General features: G+C 39.0%; 1 protein-coding gene across 1 annotated transcript in view; it reads right to left on the bottom strand.

Moving 5' to 3' along the window:
- LOC105618533 (zinc finger protein 600) overlaps positions 1–18054 on the bottom strand; it is a 36983-nt gene extending 18929 nt beyond the window's left edge. Inside the window, exons 1-5 of the mRNA XM_012200066.1 lie at positions 17278–18054; positions 16674–16958; positions 15664–15987; positions 14805–15406; positions 14054–14533 (exon numbers count right to left, since the gene is read on the bottom strand). Coding sequence (XP_012055456.1) covers positions 14054–14533; positions 14805–15406; positions 15664–15987; positions 16674–16958; positions 17278–18054 — 2468 coding nt within the window. The remainder of the gene's footprint in view (positions 1–14053; positions 14534–14804; positions 15407–15663; positions 15988–16673; positions 16959–17277) is intronic.
- Between the last annotated feature and the right edge of the window lie 921 nt (positions 18055–18975).

Raw genomic sequence — 18975 nt, 5'->3', positions numbered from 1 at the left:
GAGAGAGAGAGAGAAAGAGAGAAAGAGAGATATGAAAATGAAGAGCAAAGAGAAGGGAAGAAAACGCCACGCGGCTCGTAATGCCAAAGCGAAAATTCATGTAATTAAAATCAAGTAGCTAAGTATAGCAGCAGTGCTAGAGATTGGCTCGCCTTTGATCGGAACTGCTCGGTCAGGGCTGCAGTAAACGCGGGCATATGCTGCACGAGGAAAGATACAGTCAGGCGGGATATAGTGACGTATAAGTTAATATAGCTCTCCCCGATCGCTCTGGGATGGGAATGGCAGAGAGCCACGGCTACGAAGCGATCGTGTACTACGCGCGTGGAGGAGGGAAGCGGATGGGAGCGAGCGAGCACGGGCATTAATTAAAAAGGTTGCGCATTAAAATGATTTGTTTTAATTGGCTGAACGCGCTGAGGTATTTATGGCCTCGCGGTCCTTCGCTCGGTCTGTCGGTCTGCGGCCTCTACACAACGAACGAGTCGACTTCGTCTTCTTCTTCTTCTCCCTAGGCCCCCCCTTTTTCCTCACCCGACCCCTTGCGGCCCTTCCCCTCTTCTTCTTCTTCTTCTTCTTGCCCGTCCTACCTTTCTTCCTCTCTGCGTCTTCTTGGCCGCTAAGTCCGCGCCCTAGTCCCCTCCGCCCCTGACCTCTTCGATTATCTCGAAATCGGACGATCGTTCATCCGGACCGACACGAGAGCTAAAAGGTGATTCTCTTCTTGGCGCGCGGAGAACCGAGGGCGATTCATAAATATCCGGCCACGACAAGTGGATCTTTATTACCGCGGATGATTTATACATGACTTCGCTGTATTGTTCGACTTCGATTCGTGTGTCACTGACGTATCTTCGCGTTTAGAACGGGCCCGTGCGCCATCATGCGTTTTTTTCCCCCATGCTTTCGCCCTCAGCCTCGTCTGCAATTTCGCTGGGCCGCCGGGGAACGCCCGACGAAACTCGACTGACGAGGTATAAATCCAAGATCTTGCGAACAGACGAGGCTGATTAGTGTTCTAAGTCCTTGGAACTGTACACACGCGTTCTCAATAGGGCACATTTTTGTGATATATATGTATAATTCGGGCTATTATATTTCTGATCCCTCGACTTTCTATGAATATCGGCTGATCGCAGATCAGAGAGCGGATGACGTAATCGTGAATCAGTCCTTTAATTGTTATGTTCTATATTATTTTTTAGCATTTAAATTTTATGCCAATCCTTTTTAATCAAATTCCATTGCTCTTCCATTGACAGTAAATTATAAAGAAGTACAGAAAGGAAGATTTGCACTTTTGTTCTCTTCAACAGAAGAATGAAAATTATATTATGATTTATTTCCGTATGTATGTATAGTCTATAAACAAGATTAAAATATTCTGGAATATTATTTAGCTCCTGAAATTAAAATATTTGTATCTTTCAAAAATATAAAATAATAAAAATCAAATATGAGAGTGAATGTAGGTTATTGTCATTATCAGGAATTCAAATCGATGATGCTGTTATCAAATGAAGATTAAGAAAAATAAAAAATATGATAATAAAAACGAGAAAAAGAGAGAGAGAGAGAGAGCGAGAGAGAGAGAGAGAGAGAGAGAGAGAGAGAGAGAGATTGAGAGAGAGGAGCGGGAAGAGAGAGAAGTCATGCGTACATTCGCGGTCGTAATTCGCGCGCAACGTATTATAATCCCCCTCCGTTCACTCTCAGTAACGAGAAAGCTGAGGAAAAAAAGCATCGATGGAATCTAATGAGCAAGGAGGCGAAGATCCCGATGGCTCCACGTCGAGCTCGTACTTCGCCATGATCAAGATCAGCCCTCGACGAGAAGATACGTGAGATACGACAGGGGGAGGGAAAGGGGGGGAGGGAAGAAGGGGAAAGATGACGGCAGAGGAGAGAGACAAATGCAGGTGCAACCTGCACCGGTGCAGGACGGACGTACGGACGTACGAACGGACGAAGGTGGGATTGAGTTATGACAGCGTTTGCTCCAGGGGGCCGGCTCTGGACCCGGCGAAGCGGATATTCTTCTTATTCTTTATTTCTTCGTCTGCGCGGCCCCGCCGTAGGAACCGTCGGCCATGCATCACCTTCGGTTCACTCCGGCCCGGCCTCCTCTTCGGCATCGTTGCACGACCACACCGCCATCACGGCCCATCACGATCCCACCTCAGCCATCGTCCAGGCTGGAATCGTCGATTCCACCCACCTTAGCAGGTCGAGAGTGCTCGGCCAGCTCCAAGTATTTACGTTTTGTACATCGCCTTCTCCTTCTCTTTTCCTCCTCCTCCTCCTCCTCCTCCTCCTCCTCCTCCTCCTCCTCGGCCTCCGCCTCTTCTTTGGTATCTTTTTTCTTCTTCTTGTTTTGCTTGCTTCTTCTCTTCGCCGTTGTCGTTCTTTATAGTCGAATCAAACGACCCGGACGACTCTCTTCGTTAATTGCATCTCAAGTGACGCTCCGCGAGGCCCTGAACTTCAGCATCTCTTTCTTTCGAGATTCCGACTCGGCGACAGCGACCGCGACAATGTTTCTTTCTGATGTCTTAAGACATGAGAGATAAGGAAAAGCTTTAAGTGTCAAATATAAAATCTCACGAAAAGATTACTTTTCTCCATAATATACGTTTATTTGAATAAAATATAGAATGTATGTGCTATACTTTTCTTTTTTTATAGATTATAAACGTCAGGTAACGTATGTATCATGCGCAATAAATGATTTTCAAAATATGCCACTCACTCTGTCTGGCTTTTATATTAAATCTTTATTTCTTCTTTTCTTCAAGCGCATCTTTAAACTTGACCGTGAAATTGGAGAGATATTTATATACAGTTATGCTATTACGAGCCTGTTTAGTTTTTTAAAAAAATCACCGATATCGAAATCTTAAATTGACGTAAACTTATTTTCTACCGAGAATTTACCCAGCTGATTTCGTCATCGCTGCCATCGCAAAACCGGTTTAATCAATGATTCACGGGTGTTACTAAAATTGTATTTATATATGTGTACGTTCATTTCACACAATAAAATAAAACTGGAAATGATTTAGTTCGCAGTGTGGATCACGCGATCAATTATCGATCTTTGTATTGGAAAAAAATCTGATTGCATAAATTGGAAATCTGGTAGATTTATCCTATATGTCTGATGGAAATAAACGAATCAAAATTCTTTTAGAAATTATTAGATAAACATGATTAACTTTTTCTTGTTAAATATATCAAAATTTTTTATAATACAAAATTTGTATAATGTTAGCATACATTAGATGTTCTTCATTAAAAAAAGAATGTCTAATGAATATAACTGGAAATTTTATAGGTCCAACTAAAAATACTAACCAGTTTATAGCAAATTTAGTAGTACACATTGATGCGTATTAAAAACTATTGTATAACTTAATGTAAAAGTAAAGTGCAAATATTTTGAATGATAAAATACATATTTTATCAAATAGCACAATAATTTATTAAGGATTAGGACAATTTAATCCATAATTATAGTACGATACTTCTATCTTCATGTCAATTGGAATACGATGGCATATGCACCAGTGCGTAACAACAAAGTAAGTTGAATACTAGTACATCCAACTGAATTCGCTAGAAGTCTATTGTTTTAAAAACGTTTCAGCTACGAAAAATTGAATCCAATCATGATAACCAGAAATTCCGTTTTCACCAAAATGTGCATTCTATCATATATATATCTTATTATATAAGTATAATTAATATTTTTCTCAGTTTACATAGATAAATGTATAAAAATCAGAGATGATATCGTCAATCCATTACAAAAATTAATTATATCTATAATTTCACATCTAATACTCAAAATTATCTTTTGGAATCAACGATCATAAATGACTATAATTAAATTACGTTTTTATCTCAAGAATATGATGACCATGCAAACATAACTATCAGCAAAAATGTCTCGAGAAATTCTTTACGTCGCAGAGAATACGGTAACGATCCTTTAATCGGGCGCAATCACAAATCACAATAAGCTCATGTCGTCCGCGCCGCGCATGCTATTTCCCACGTGAAAGTAGGTTTCATTAGCGCACACGTGACCGCGCGTCGGAATAACTCGGAATTAACGCGGGTCTCCCAATCAAAGACGGCACCGGCCGGAAACAAACAAAACGGAACTTCGTTTCCCGGCGATACCCCGGGGGAGCGGTTGGTTAGCTGCCCAGGCATTGGCGCGCTGAAAGTCGAGGCGAGAGAGTATCTTTCTCTTCCTCTCTCTCTCTTTCTCTCTCTCTCTTCTTCCTTCTCTCTCTCTTCTCTCTCTCTCTCTCTCCCGCCTTGCCGCGTCAGGAAGATTAGGGGGTTGCGCGGGTGGCCTAGCCAGAGACGCAGGCGGGACGCGAAAGGGCGAAACGTAGGGGTGGTTAACGCTTCGCAGTCGGGGCTCAGAATAAACAACAATATTATAACGCGAGCTTAATTGCGCCAGAGGGCTCGGTAACGGGCGCATAAATCGGAGCGGCGAGCGCGCGCTCGCGAACGCGACCACCCTCCGAACTACCCTTATCCTGTCTTTCTCTCTCTGTTCCCCCCCTCTATCTCTCTCTTTCTTCCCCCCCCCCCCTCTCTCCTTGTCCGCTACTATGTCCCTGGGACACGTAGCAGTCCTCCACGAACCGCCTCAGCGAAGTAGAGGATTCATTTACAATAAACATGTCCCCCGCTAATTTCGTCGGCGGAAAAGGAAGAATCTCTGGAACAGAGGAGCATCTTAAGTACGATATACGTTGACGTTTCCCGCCACCTCGCTCCGAAAGGAGGATCGCCTTCTCGAAAGCTGGATCTCGATCCAGCCCCCATGATCTTCGGTCCTCGAGGCTATCGATGACAACTACCAATTTAATATATGTTTGCGGTTAATCTTTGTCTGTATTTTTGCTTGGCACTTTCAAGGTTCACGGTGTATATCAGTTTTATTTTTTATTTTCGATGTGACACTTTGATAATCCATTTCTTTAAAGTTCGCGGGACGATATGGATGGAAAGTTTGTGATAAAAATTTTAATAATATCCTTCTGGTAGTCACATGCGCCATTATTATAAGATAGACATATAAATGATTATTTCTACAATATAATAGTTTTCATAAATTATCATAGCGTATTGCATTAATGATACACGGAGAGAATTTTCTTTTAAAATTTACCTTGACAATATGATAGTTGTGATACAATACAATATTATTAAAGATTTTTATCATATACTTTAGTAAAATTAATTAAACTTATTTTATACATTATTGTAATTTTTATTAATGAATGAGAGAGATTTACATAAAAATTCTTCGAAATACAATGTTGTTCCATGACTATCATATTTTCAAAGTAAATTCTAAAAAAAACAATCTCTCCGTATGTTTTTAAAAGAATAAACGTATTTTAATAATAAAAATCTATAAAAAGATACTTTCATAAATCGTTAAACAATGTAAATTTGATTTTGTATCTACAGACATGCCTCCTACATTAAATAATATCTACATTAAATAATATCTACATTAAATAATTATATATATATATATATATATATATATATATTTATACAATTTAGTGTATATTAATTCTTACAATGTGGCATTCTTATGAAGGAAGAATTCCTTTTCCTACGGTAAGCTATGTTTCGTAACCATCCGCAAGTGTGGATTCCGGGACGAAATGTCGCAGCGGTGGCCGAAAAATTTGGACGCGAGGAAAGCCGGTGGCATTACGACGCTTGTGGCTTGGCGGCGTTTCAGCCGACCGTGGATAAATGTACGAACACGTACGAGAAGAGGAGGCTGAAGAGGAAAGGATAAAAAAAAGAGTAGAAAACCTAGCGGAGGACTATAAAATGATATGGAGTGCACGCAAGCAAGCTGGCATTACTGTTTTTGGGAGTCTCGATTATGCGTCTCACATTAATTGTACCTCAACGTTTGTAATTCCAATTTAATGCCTTATAAAACAATTTAATAATAAGATATATATATAAAATATATGCAACTTATAATTTAAATAAAAATTTACGAGAGAGAGAAAGAAGATAGTTTCTATAAACATATATTTCTAAAAAATATTTTACCGATAATGTAAGCAAGAATTCATCTAAGAACAGAAATAAAGTCAAATTAGAAATAAAACTGGACGATATAAATCAATCTGGCGCATCACGATATATAATGATAACGTAAAATAATCCCATATCAAGTTAGAGGTTTTCAGCGTTAAACTGGCATTACACAACGGCAAGCTACTAATTATCTTTATATTACGGAAACGTGCTTCTCATTTAATGTTACTAAAACGTCGACTAGTAAAAAACGGCATTTTGAATTTACATGCCACCACTATTTTATTCCACCATCCCGAAATATTTTCGATTGCGCGCTCTTTTTACAATTCCCCAGGAGCCTTCGTACCCATTGTGCCCAATGGATAATCCAGCGACGGAAAGGAAGATAAAGAGCTGGGGTACAGCGATGCAGTTGGAGGACCGGGAAAGAAGGGAGGCGAACAGACGAACAGAGAAGGAGATAAAGAAAAAGAGGGAGAAAGAGAAAGAGCAAAAGGGCTTAGGGAAGGGGTGTCGCACCAGTCGAGTAGAGAGAAGGGCCATGCTAGAAGGAAGAGAACGCGACGGAGAAAGGGTAGAGAGGGCGAAAAGAGAACAGGAGGCGACGGAGGAGGCAAGAGAATGAAGGGGAGAGGGAGGGGGAGGGGGAAGAGATAGAGGGCTAGGACGGTTAGCGGCCGGTGCGGCTATATGTATGCGTCCTCGACCGCAGGCCTGTTTTATTTTATGAATCGCAATATTTCACGCGACAACTGGACTCGCGGGGCGCGGCCACCACTAAACTGTCTGCATACGGCTGTGTGCTTACCGCGGTGTGTGCCACACACCGTACCCCCTCGTATACGACGCACCACCGTCGCTACCACCATCGCGTTGCATAACGTCGCGTCGCATCGCGTCGCGAATTCGCGACCATCGCCGCTGCGTCGTCACCACGTCGATGACACATACGCAACTTCGATTGCTCGATCAATGTGAAAGATTGAAAGACATTCGAAAAAGGCAAAGGGTTAGGACATCATATTTCGAATAATCATTCTAACTTAATTTATATAACATTCATTTATGTTATAAGAATATAGATGTATAATAATTGAATGTGGGATTTTGGTGCAACAACAATTTCTTACAGAATTATAATATACATATAATTGTATAATTATAATATACATATACATATAATATACATATAATTATAATATACATATTATTTAAAATTATTTTTTCGAATCATTAATTAGTATGAGAGAATCGCTAAAATTTTGATTATGTCTAAGTATGAGTTGCGATGCGCACAGTGCGTGAGTGCACGAGCGGAGATGGTCTGGTCGATGCATTTGAATGCGACGAATGCGGCGCAACAGCGTCTCATTGTTTCGGCGCGAGAAGAGAGAATCGCAGATCTCTTCCCACCTTTCTTTCTCTTTCCACGCGAATCCTCGAGTAAGCTTTCCCTTCGCCGGAACGGTCGCGCACGAGCGGTCCTGTGGGATGCGTCGAAGTATCTACAGGGTGATTCATAAAGACGACACCGCGCTTCATTGATGAAGCGTTTTGACGGAAACTAACGCAGTCGAAGCTGCAACTCTCCTGTTTACCGAATCGTATATAAAAAGATCTATAAATTAAATATTTACTAATAGAACTTCGGTACCTCAATAAAAAATGAAATGTAATTGCAAAATTGATGAATGCAGTTCAATCAGTTAAAATACATTGGAAACGAATCAAGTATCATAACTATAAATGCACTATAAAGTTTACACTTGAATGCCAAAAGGTTGCAAAAGATTACGATATTCTTTTCATACAAAAAAATCTTAATTCAAAAAAAATTTTTTTATTAACTGAAGAAATCCACATACACGAAAGGAGATGCAACATATTAAAAGTATGCAGAGTGACATCAATAATAAATTCACTATATCATCTAAGGAAACATCGTAATCTCTTCTGCCCTTCCCCTCTCCTCATTATTATATTTTTCTCTCCCGGTATCGAAATCACCGTCAACGGTGGTAGTAACAATTTCACCTAGTATGCCTATCTACGCCGATGTTTACTTGACCACGTACCAGAAGAAGGTGGACGCGCCATTACTGCTACGGGAGATAAAAGATACGCGCGTACCACGCTGCGGTCCATATATGTAAATACCTCTGGGGATCTCGCGTACACGTCGTGAGGCTGTGAATAAGAGAGGGTTGCCAGAGGTTGGACAGGGCCGAGAGGAGAGCAGAAGGGGAAAGGATCCTGCCCCGGGCCCTGTCGGACCGAGGGAAGCGGGAAGGTGAGCGGGATAGAAAGGTGGCGGGGGGAGGGGGAGGGGGTGGACGAAGGAACGAAACGTACGGTCAGTAGCTCGCGTATGTAACATACTATCTTGAATATGCGCATACATCGCGAGTCGGCCGCGTATTCTGAGAATCGGTTAGGCGATCGGTTAGGTTGCGCGGGAGCTGCCTGTCTCTCCGCGCGTAATTACCTTCTTTCTTTCTTTCTTTCTGGATTCTCTCCCCCACGATTCGCCACCCGTAACGCGACCCGTGGTGCTCCTTTTCTGCTACCATCTCACCCTCCCCCCCTCTCTCTACCTTTCTCCGTCCCGCGAGGGCCATGCGGACTCCGCCATCGTCACGTTTGCCCCGGCTCCTTTTATACTTCTCCCTCCCCCCCCCCTCCCTCTCCCCTCTCACTATTCGTCCTTTTGCGCTGCGTCGTCCTCATGCAGCAGCTACGCGAGCACGCGTCTTGTTCTACAGGTAACGAACCTGAGCCCCCTTCACCCCTCCCCCCCCTCTCTTCGTCCTTCGACAAGGAAGGGATATCGCGTTATCGTTGAACCAGAAACTATCGTTGGAATACGATCGATCGCGAAGCACCGGACGTTCCGCCGTGAGTTAATTAGATTATTCGAAGCAGTCGCGTTCGCGCTAAACGGGACGAAGATATGAATGAATAACAACTAAGTTTAACTAACAGTTGAAATCGTTGAATGTTAAAATGGAAATTTAGAGAGGAGGGAAGCCGTTTAATCTGAAGAAAATCCAAGGAAAAATTCAACAATTGGATCTAAGATACAGTTGTAAAATACATGCATAAGAAAATTTTGTATGACTACTATTTTGTATTTCTGAACTGATGTGTCATTAATTTTCCCTTCTAGGCAACTCGTTCGACAAGTTGCCGAACCAAATACTTTATCGATAACTCTGGCTATATTCCCGCTCAGTAGGATTGCCATTTTGTCCGTTTCTGCCGCAAGATGGGATAAGTTTGATCGGCAGTGCATTAATAACTCTACGAGAGGTGTGAAATGGCAGACTTCGTCTTTCAATTCCAAAATCGGATAAATCTCGCCTTTAATCGCCGATTGAGACATGATCGACTTTTATATTTCAAAAATATTTCTTCTCTTATTAAATTTCCTTTTTTTCATTACTGTTTATTAGTATTAGTCAACACATTCTTTTATACTGACATTCTTTTATAATCGTAATATTTTCTCGTCATTACAATTAGCAATCGGCTTTTGTATTTCGATTGGATTTCTTTTAATGAAATTTCCTTTTTTTTCATCACTGTTTATTAATATTAATAAATGATATTCTCTTCTTCTAACCAACAGAATATTTTGTTATGACAGCGTTCTTTTACCGCAATTTCGTTTATTGTATTAATAAAAACTCAAGCAGTATATATGGAACTGTCTTGGGAGTATATTCCTTTCGAATCTTCTTGTTGCTCCTTTCCGACTTCTTGCTCTGAGAGGAAATAAATCGTGCAGTTAGTAGCTCGCACGTATGACATACTATCTTGAATATGCGCATACATCGTAAGATGCATGCGTATTCTAGGAATCGCTTAATGCGCGATCCGTCGCTGTGCAAGCTCGTCTTCTCGTAATTGGTTTCTTCCTTTATTTTCTTCCTCTCTAAACCTCCGCTCGATTCATTACAATTCTTTTTTGCCCACCACATACCGCAGCGCTGACCTGACCGATATGACTCGTGTGCTTTCAACTTTATGCGCATTATATTTTTGCGCATTACGAAAAATCTTATCTGCATGCGAGAAAATTTCGCCACTTTTTTCAAATCTTGCTATTTAAAAAAGTTTACAGAAAGAGCAAAGATATCGTAACTTTTTTATACAATAAATGTACAATTTTTCCAATGACGAAGGAAATCTAGCGTTGTGGCAATTATTTAAAAGTATTATTATACGAATTATTTAAAATATCGCTCCCTTATTTCAAAAGTAACACAAAAAATTTAGTTTTTTAGAAAAGAACAAGAACTATTTTCCAATTTGGCAGAAAATTATTGAGTCAAATATTGGTAAAAGAAATATATTTTTAACACGATGTCATTTTTATTTGCAACTCTTAAAAAATCACCCTTTTTGAATTGTGATACAACTGTGACGATTTCTTTTAAAATCATTCTCCTTAAGTTGTGACAATTTTTTATAAAGTTATGTTCACTTAACTCATTCATAAAAAATTACATTTTTTTTCAATCGAAGTAAGGAAGCGATATTTATGAAGAAATTATTTTAACAAGTACTTATTCACATTTTTGTTATAACACAACATGAAATACATTACTATAGGACATTTTCCAAAACACATCTTCTCTCGTAGATTACAAAAAGTTTTCAGATGTAGGAAGACAAAATGAAAATGCAAAAGAGATGTTACTGAAGTTTCTGATGAAACTTGCGCGTAGACAAGAAGTAAGGTACATCTTAACGATAAAGGTCAAGCCGCAGGACTTCCTAGTTGTCGCCTGTAAGATTTTTTTCTCGCGCCATGACACCACGTTCCTCGTGGTCTTCCTTTACGCGTTACTTTTCTACGAACACGCCTCATCTTGGAGCTAACGAACGAGCTTGCCAACTGACCTTCGTAAGAGATGACGCATATAGTCCTTCCTGGTCGGCCCTTTTCTATTACAAGACGAAGTGGAAGTAACAAGAAGAGGGGGAGAGGGTTCTAATCAAGGTGGCTTGCTAGAACTTCTAACTCCTTTCGCTCGGAACGAGATGTCGAGTTCCAGGTACGTCGATCTCGCGTACCACGCTACAGTAAGCTAAGCCCTAAGGAAGATTATAGGGTGTCTGCATAGAGATAGTCCGAGTTTGCCGCGGAGATGATACCAAGGTAGAGAGTGATTTTCGGGGGATAAGCTCTAGTAGGATCGTAAAATTTGTCGATTAAATAATTTGAAGACTCGTCGGAACTTTACAAAACTAGTTTCGACTTTCTTAAGGCGCGCCACGATGTAATCGCGGTCTCCGCAGTAAAATTCACGTATGAATATAAACCGCCCGGATTATACACGGAAAATGATAGTCTTCGATAAAATTATTTTCATGATGTTTTAGTAGTAATGCCAAAATTTTTATTGCACATCAATAAAACTGGTACAATTGATACTTCATAAGTACGTTATTCCAAGAGATTTCAAAATAGCGTGACTCAATAAAATTTAAAATTTGCCAATTTTTCTAAATGCGACGAACGCGAGATAATACTAAAAACATTGTCAGAAGACGGATCAGCATCAATGAAGGAGGAGAAAAAGAAAAACGGAAAAAGGTAGCAACGTACGTGAACGACAAAGAGTGTACTAAAGGGTGTTCCGAATGACGACGGTCAAACATAATCCCTTGGAATGGCCGAAATCATAACATTAAACGAAACCCTCGTGGTTCGTGGCTGCATGTGGCTCGAGACTTCTGGCTGGTCGTTCGGCTTCGGGGATGGTAGGTGTGAGAATAGGACGGTAGCTGGATGTTGAATAGGCGCCGTTACAGAAGGTAATGCGTGTACGGCGAGAACTTGGAGGAGACGGCGGAGGCGGAGGTAAGACACGAAGAGGAGAACCGAGGTGGCGGAGCCGAGGTGTTAACATTTGCTTTATAGCGGCCGCTCTACAGCAGGGCAATGGTTTAATACTTGTGTGCCGTACGAGCGGCACACAAATACCACCAGGGAGTGACCGTGAAGGCGTTCACCTGGCGCACGTATTAAAGGGACACGGAGTATATAACCGCTATAACACGAGCCCGTTAAACACGTGAAATGATCCGCGTTCTGACAGCCATACACGTACGTTATTCGCCTATTATATTGGCGGAGAGTCTGTACGCCGTTGAAAAATATAACATTAATTTTGTTTACTATATATTGTTCGGTTACAAGAATATGTAGATCTATTCATAAATTCTTAATACTCATACTTAGTACTCTTAAAAATAATAAACTATAATATTAAGAATTTACTCTAAAAAAAAGTATTTCTTGTAATAGAGTTTTCTTACCAACCTTAGGAAATTATCTTAATTCAATTTATTTTTTATTTTTTCCTAAAAATTTAAAAATTAGAAAAAAATAAACACACGGAGCCTTATCCATATTTAATTTTGGTAAAATGGAGTAATTTGGCCTAAATTTTGATAATGCCTAAACAATATGCATATCAAAATCGGGACATAAGACATCTTCATAAGACATAAAACATTATCAAAAATAGATGTAGTGTCTAGGCATTTTTTAAAATTTGGGCCAGTTATTCCAACTAGACCAAAGTTGTTCCACTTTATAATACCATGTTTCTCAATACGTTGTTAGAAATGGCGCGATAAAATATTAAAGCTTAACAACTCGTTGATACCCGTGTATTTTAATTTTATGACATCTCATAATGCGCGTATAGGCATCGCGCTCTCATATGTCGGCATTGTAGAAATATACGATGTACATCACTGCTATATAATGGAGGCCCGTTAAATAGCGAAATGACCGGCGGGTTCATATACATTATTATGAGATGTTAATATGACACTCGTTGTTGGACCAACGAGCGTACGTCTCTTTCTTCTAACCCATTTGTGTCTCTCTTTTCAGTTCGCAACACCTCGCGGTTCGTCTCGCTTCTTTTCTCTCGTATTTTCGATCCGCTTTGCCTGGTCTCCTCCGCATTGGGCCACGCTGCTTCATTTTATAGTTATGCAGCGAGGACACTTTTACTACGACCGCGCGAACATTTCGCGGTTCCGGCTCGCGGCGAGCGCTTTTATTGCCCGAGGGCGTTTTTACCCCCGAATACGCTATCCTTTATTTATTACGGAACGGTCACGCTGCGAGAAAAATAGTGAATGTGTGACGCGTCGTATCGAGAGCAAGTCGAAAAGTCGAAGCTAGTAACATTTTATATTTATTTTAAAGTGAATTTATTTCGATTGTCAATTCGGATCGATCCAAACAATTTTGCTACAAATCTATAAAAAGGTCATTATTTTATATTGCGTAAGATGTGCTATTCATCATTTTCAAGTTAACATGTGATTATGAGATTAAAACATGATTATATACTCGGTTATAAATGCGAATGTAAATGAACATTTTTCTCTCTACGAATGATACATGATACGTGCTATTTCTTAGAAAATTATTATTATTGCAGCTAAATTTGCGTAATATTCCATAGCAAATAATGTGATAAATTCTTGACGTAAAATATGTCCGACCTATAACTTCATGGAGCATTTGTCCTGCGATTGTTACGAAATTCTTAAACGTAATTTGTATTTTAACACGGCAATAATAAATTTCAAGAAAAACCATAAATTACAAACTTTATATAATATAATATATAAAGTTAAACAAATATCACAATTCTAATAAACAAATTTATTAAATTTAATCATTATTTTGTTGTGTCTTTACCTACCAAAAATTTATACTTCAACTATTTATATTATATATTCAAAAATAGAATGCAAATCTGTAGCTTTCAGATTAAAAATTAACGCGTCTTTATATATGTAGTTTATATATAATATTATATGAATATTTTGGAACGGAAGTTATCGAGACAAGCATGTCACTTATGAGATGCAATAATAATAATTTCAATAATAATAATTGATAAATTGAATTATTTACTTTGTGTAGAAGCCTTCTTCACAATGAAAACAGATGAAGCTCCGTCGACGACCAGTTTTGTCCAGAGATTTCGACGAAGTGTTGCATAGCTTTTGATGAATAATGAGATGCGATCTTCTTAAGAATGAGATCGAACACTTCATACAGGTAAAGGGTTTTTCTCCAGTATGCTGCCTGATGTGATTTCGTAGTGATGGTTTCGGAAAAATCTTTCCACAAGTCGGACACTTGTATTTCGGCAATTTGCTCGAACTGGACGCTTCTTTGTCCGTTTCTTGAACGGTACCGGCATGCAGGGCTTCGTGAAAAATGAATTCGGCTTTAGAATCCGTGGAAAAAGTGCAATCCTTACATTTCCATTCTTTCTCGTTACTTTTAGTCTCAGCAACATTCGGTGCATCATTCTTCAAACAATTACCCTCTCGCGTATGCCAAGTGACGTCTTGTGACAGAGCGAAAAGCGTGCCACATCGAGGACATCTAAAAAGATTATAAAATTCGCAATTATATATACGATATATAATATTACAAATTCTACACAGGATTTACTTGTAAGTTGTAAAATATAAAATTTAGAATGCTAAAGAAGAAATGCTTTGGAATGCTTCAAAAATATCTACATTATCTACTTATTATATAACTAAAAAAAATGATAATTCTTATGCTATTTCATAAATGAAAGAATTATGAAAGCAACGTGCAACGTCGATGTAACATCAATAATTTGCCGCAAGAAAAAAAGATAAATTACCGATGACAAAGCTCTGGATGACAAAGAAGAAGATGATTCTTGTGCGTCGTGAGATTCGGCTGCTTTTCATCACAGTGAGGACACTCCCGCGCTGTGTCTAATATACCTTCCTTGCTTTTGCGTGCCTTTACGACTTCCTTGTGACTAGAGGTTCTCCGATGCAGAACTGCTTCTTGAGGGGTAGTGAAATTCATCGAACAGAAGGAACAGAAGTACGGTGCTGGTTGCACGTCCGCCATGACCTCGCCTTTCTCTTTGTCATTGGCGACGTGACTGGTCAGCTGATGACGTTGAAGCGCGACTAAGGATCGGAGAACTTGGGAGCATATATTGCACTTGATACGCTGTTGATACACGTCCGACGCGGTATCGCTCACGGTGTGACCAGTTTCTTTGGCGTGCAACCGCAGCTGGAAGTTGTATCGAAATTGCCGATCACAACTGCAGCAGGATAACATACGTTGACGACTAATTACCACCGGCACGGAGCCCTTCATCATCGATACTACGTCACGATGACTCGTACTTAGAAGGTGAGACTCCATTGTCGCGTTGTCTGCGCACCAGAAGTTACACGGAGTGCATCGGCAACTGCCGCCGATCTGAGAAAGAGAAAGAAAAAGAAAAATGACAAGGAGTCTCTCTGCGCAACGGAACATCCGGGTGTATGAGTCAATTAAGACTGTCTTATTCGTTTCTCATCTATTTAATGTTTGTTGAGTAATAACTTGTCAACAGGTGCAAGAATCGTACGCGTGATTGTGCATAATATCTGCATCGATGGATGAAAACGTGGATATGTCGATCTTGGGCCGAAAAATATTTAACATCTCGCTTCGATTAATGAGCGACCATTCACCTGTTCTGCGGTCTTAGAGTGAAGATCGGAACGCCAATGAAGCAGGAACGTCTCCTCGGTGTTGCAGTAAAAACGACAAGGAGCACATTGGAAGGGGCTTTGTCGAACCACGTTCGCTATGTGCTCCAGAAGGAAACGGCGTACATTTGGATTGCGTGGATTCATGAGGACACCTGACACACGGCAATGGTAATGGGAGAGCAAATGTTTACCCATTTGAGGCCTCCTCACGCGCGTGCGGCACATCTCGCAGAGAAGAATCTCCTTCTCCCTTTGACGCAGACCTTTCTTAACTTTCTTTTGCTCGGGCTCTTCCTTCGTCCTCTGATAATACAGCGTGACTTAATCGTACAGTTTGTATTAGAGATTTAAAAAAATTCCATCTGGAGAGCTGTCATTGTTATTTACATTTGAAATATGTTTCCGTTCAATATGATTTCTAAGATTTAATATCGTAAGATATTTTTGAAACACAGTGTATCTCGTAAAAAAATTGGAATTTTCTTAAATCTTATTAAGTTTTATTTCTATAAAGAGGCACGCAAATCTTTTTCTTTTAATCACAATTTTTTTTATCGGAAATTTTTAAAATTAATTAAAAATTTTTTTTTTAATAAAGAAATAATTTATAATAATTTATAATAAAGTAAAAATACAGTTGTAAATGTTAACTAATTAATTCATAGGAATTACAATAATTACTTTTTATTTCTTTTTCTAGCAATAGGCATATCTAATTTCCGAAAACGAAATACAAGGTCATTGATGCAAAAAGATTCAATACGAATAAGATTTCGGGGACTAAATTGATACGTATCGTTCAGACGAATATCAACATTTTACAGTCCCCGAAATCCGACCCACATTGAATCTTTTTGCATCGACACAATCTTACATTTTGATTCCGAGTTAAACTTGGACATGCCTGCTTTAGCAAGATATACTATTTAAATAAGCTAAGTAAAAATGTTGGTTTTAGTGTGTTAACAAGTTAAAAAGACCATTATTACCGAGGTCTTCTTACGAGTGGACATTCTTCTAGACACTCTTGCGTGCGAATTTATTCCGCGCCGTAGATAGAGAGCTTCACCGTCAAGTTCCCTAATGCTCCTCTTGGCGTGCAAATCAGAGAGCAGATGCCTGTTGTAGACCAATCGCGATGCGAGCTTCCTGCCGCAAGGATTGCACCAATATCCCGACTCGATATCCGTTCGTGCACCCGGTACCCATTTCCCTCGCGTGTATCCCGGCGGCGGCTGTCCGGATGTATCCTTGCTTTCGTATTCCTCGACCTTCTGTAATGGTCGATGTCTCTTTGTTCAACAAATCGTCATAGCTCGCGCGAGGTCATGTCCGCTTGTGGAATCATATTGCATATCAAATTCATGCTGATACACAGAATGATTCGCAGAATAAATCGAATATAAATTAAAAAATTGCGCATTGATTTGATTTAATTTGAATTATTTTTTCATTGTTTCATTTAGAATAATCTCCTGAGGCAATCTCCTGTTATTCCCGTGACTGAGTACTACTTTTCAAAATAAAAATTACAATTTATATACAAAATTATTCATGTGTTTCTGAATCTTAAATCTATTTTTTTCTTCTTACTTGTGATGTCTCCGCGGGTCGCCATTTACCACCAGTATACGTTGGCGGGGGATGTTCCTGATGATCATTGTCGGGCTCTGCATCCTCCTCATGCATATGCGGCGTGTCCTGCGGCAAATCGTCCAGTCCGGGCTTCCACTTTCCACCAGTATGATCTCGCGGTGGACCTTCCTGTGGATTTTCGCCATCATCTGAATCCGAATAGGAATCTTCCCCCAATTCCTCCTCTAGAATATCGTCTTCGGAGTCATCGTACTCGAAGTCATATCTCGCCAGCTTCTTGGTCGTGCTATTCCCTAAAGAAAGGTCAGCGAGAATGGTGTCATCCAACCAACTCTGCTGATTCTCGTGCCTCTTTCGGTCGAGAGTTGTCTGCTTGAGGGACTGGATGCACAAATCGGGTGGTTCGTCCAGATCGCTGACCGTGGGTAACATGCTGTGAAGTTTATCCTTCGTGCCGGTCTCATCACCATCCACCTGACCTTTTTGGTCTTTCTTTCTTTTGTCATCTTTCTTGAATTTTCTGTTATCCAGTAAAGTCGGCGCTCGTCGAGTATTACTCTGTAATTCTAACGAGTTGAAGAATGCGTCTGCGTTTAGAAATTCGGGATAGGACACCGTTGTCGGTGTCGATGGCGATTCGTGAACAATTTCGATTTTAACATCCGATGATCGGCAGCCTGATCGACGATGTTGTACATAATTGTCAAGCCCATGAACTGTTAAATTACACTTGATGCAGAAATGAGTGTCATCGTCTTCTTCATAGCCTTCCATTAGTCCATTGAACTCAGATAAATCTGAGGGAAAAGAATGAAAGTATTCGCTCGTGACTTATTGTTTGAAAATAGTTTCTTTTCTTAAGTTATTATTATGATCGATCTTGTGACGCGGCAGCGCGAAAAGTTATTGCTGAAACATCAATCATAAATAAAGCAAAAATATGTCTATGTAACGCATAATAAATGTTATTTTTTATTTTTGAATAAACTGTTTCGAATATATTTTTCTTTCATATTTCTTTTTCCTGACACATACCTATGTTATAAAAAGAACTGCATATACTGCATATATATTATTTCTTTTCTCATATTGTTAAGTCTATATTAAATAATTAATAATCTAAATCTAAATTATTTCTTTAAATTATTTTTAATATTAGTGTATTATGTTATTCTAAATTACATATACTATTTTATTGTCTTGAAAATAATTCAAATATTTCTATAAAAATATAAAATTATAATTCTCAAATATATAATAATAAATGTAAAACGTTTTTCATATACTTGTTATATTAACTAAATATTTTATATTATAATATATTATTTAAATTTCTGAAATAGTAATAAAAATTTGCTTTAAACGAGATATTAAAATTTAGAAAACTTCAGAAATAGTTTAAAAGAAATGTACCTAAAAAAAAATGTATAAAAAACTACATATTAAATAATTACTTCAAATAACTTTTCAATATGAATTTTTTAAGAAATATTACAGATATTCAAGTCTATTTTACATTTTGCTTATCAATAATTGTCTTATGTGCCATATGATTTGAATTAATTCCGTTTATATTGTGTAAATTTTTATTTTATTTAATATAATTTAGAGAACGAAAAAACAATATAGGAGAAAAAAAAGGTTTTTGAAATAGGCGCTTTTTAGAAATTATTTCTCGTTTTCTAATTTGACAGC

Source organism: Atta cephalotes (assembly GCF_000143395.1).
Source record: "Atta cephalotes unplaced genomic scaffold scaffold00017, whole genome shotgun sequence".
Taxonomy (NCBI): domain Eukaryota; kingdom Metazoa; phylum Arthropoda; class Insecta; order Hymenoptera; family Formicidae; genus Atta; species Atta cephalotes.
Note: the sequence above shows the minus strand (reverse complement) of the source record. Positions and strands in the feature narration are given on the sequence as shown.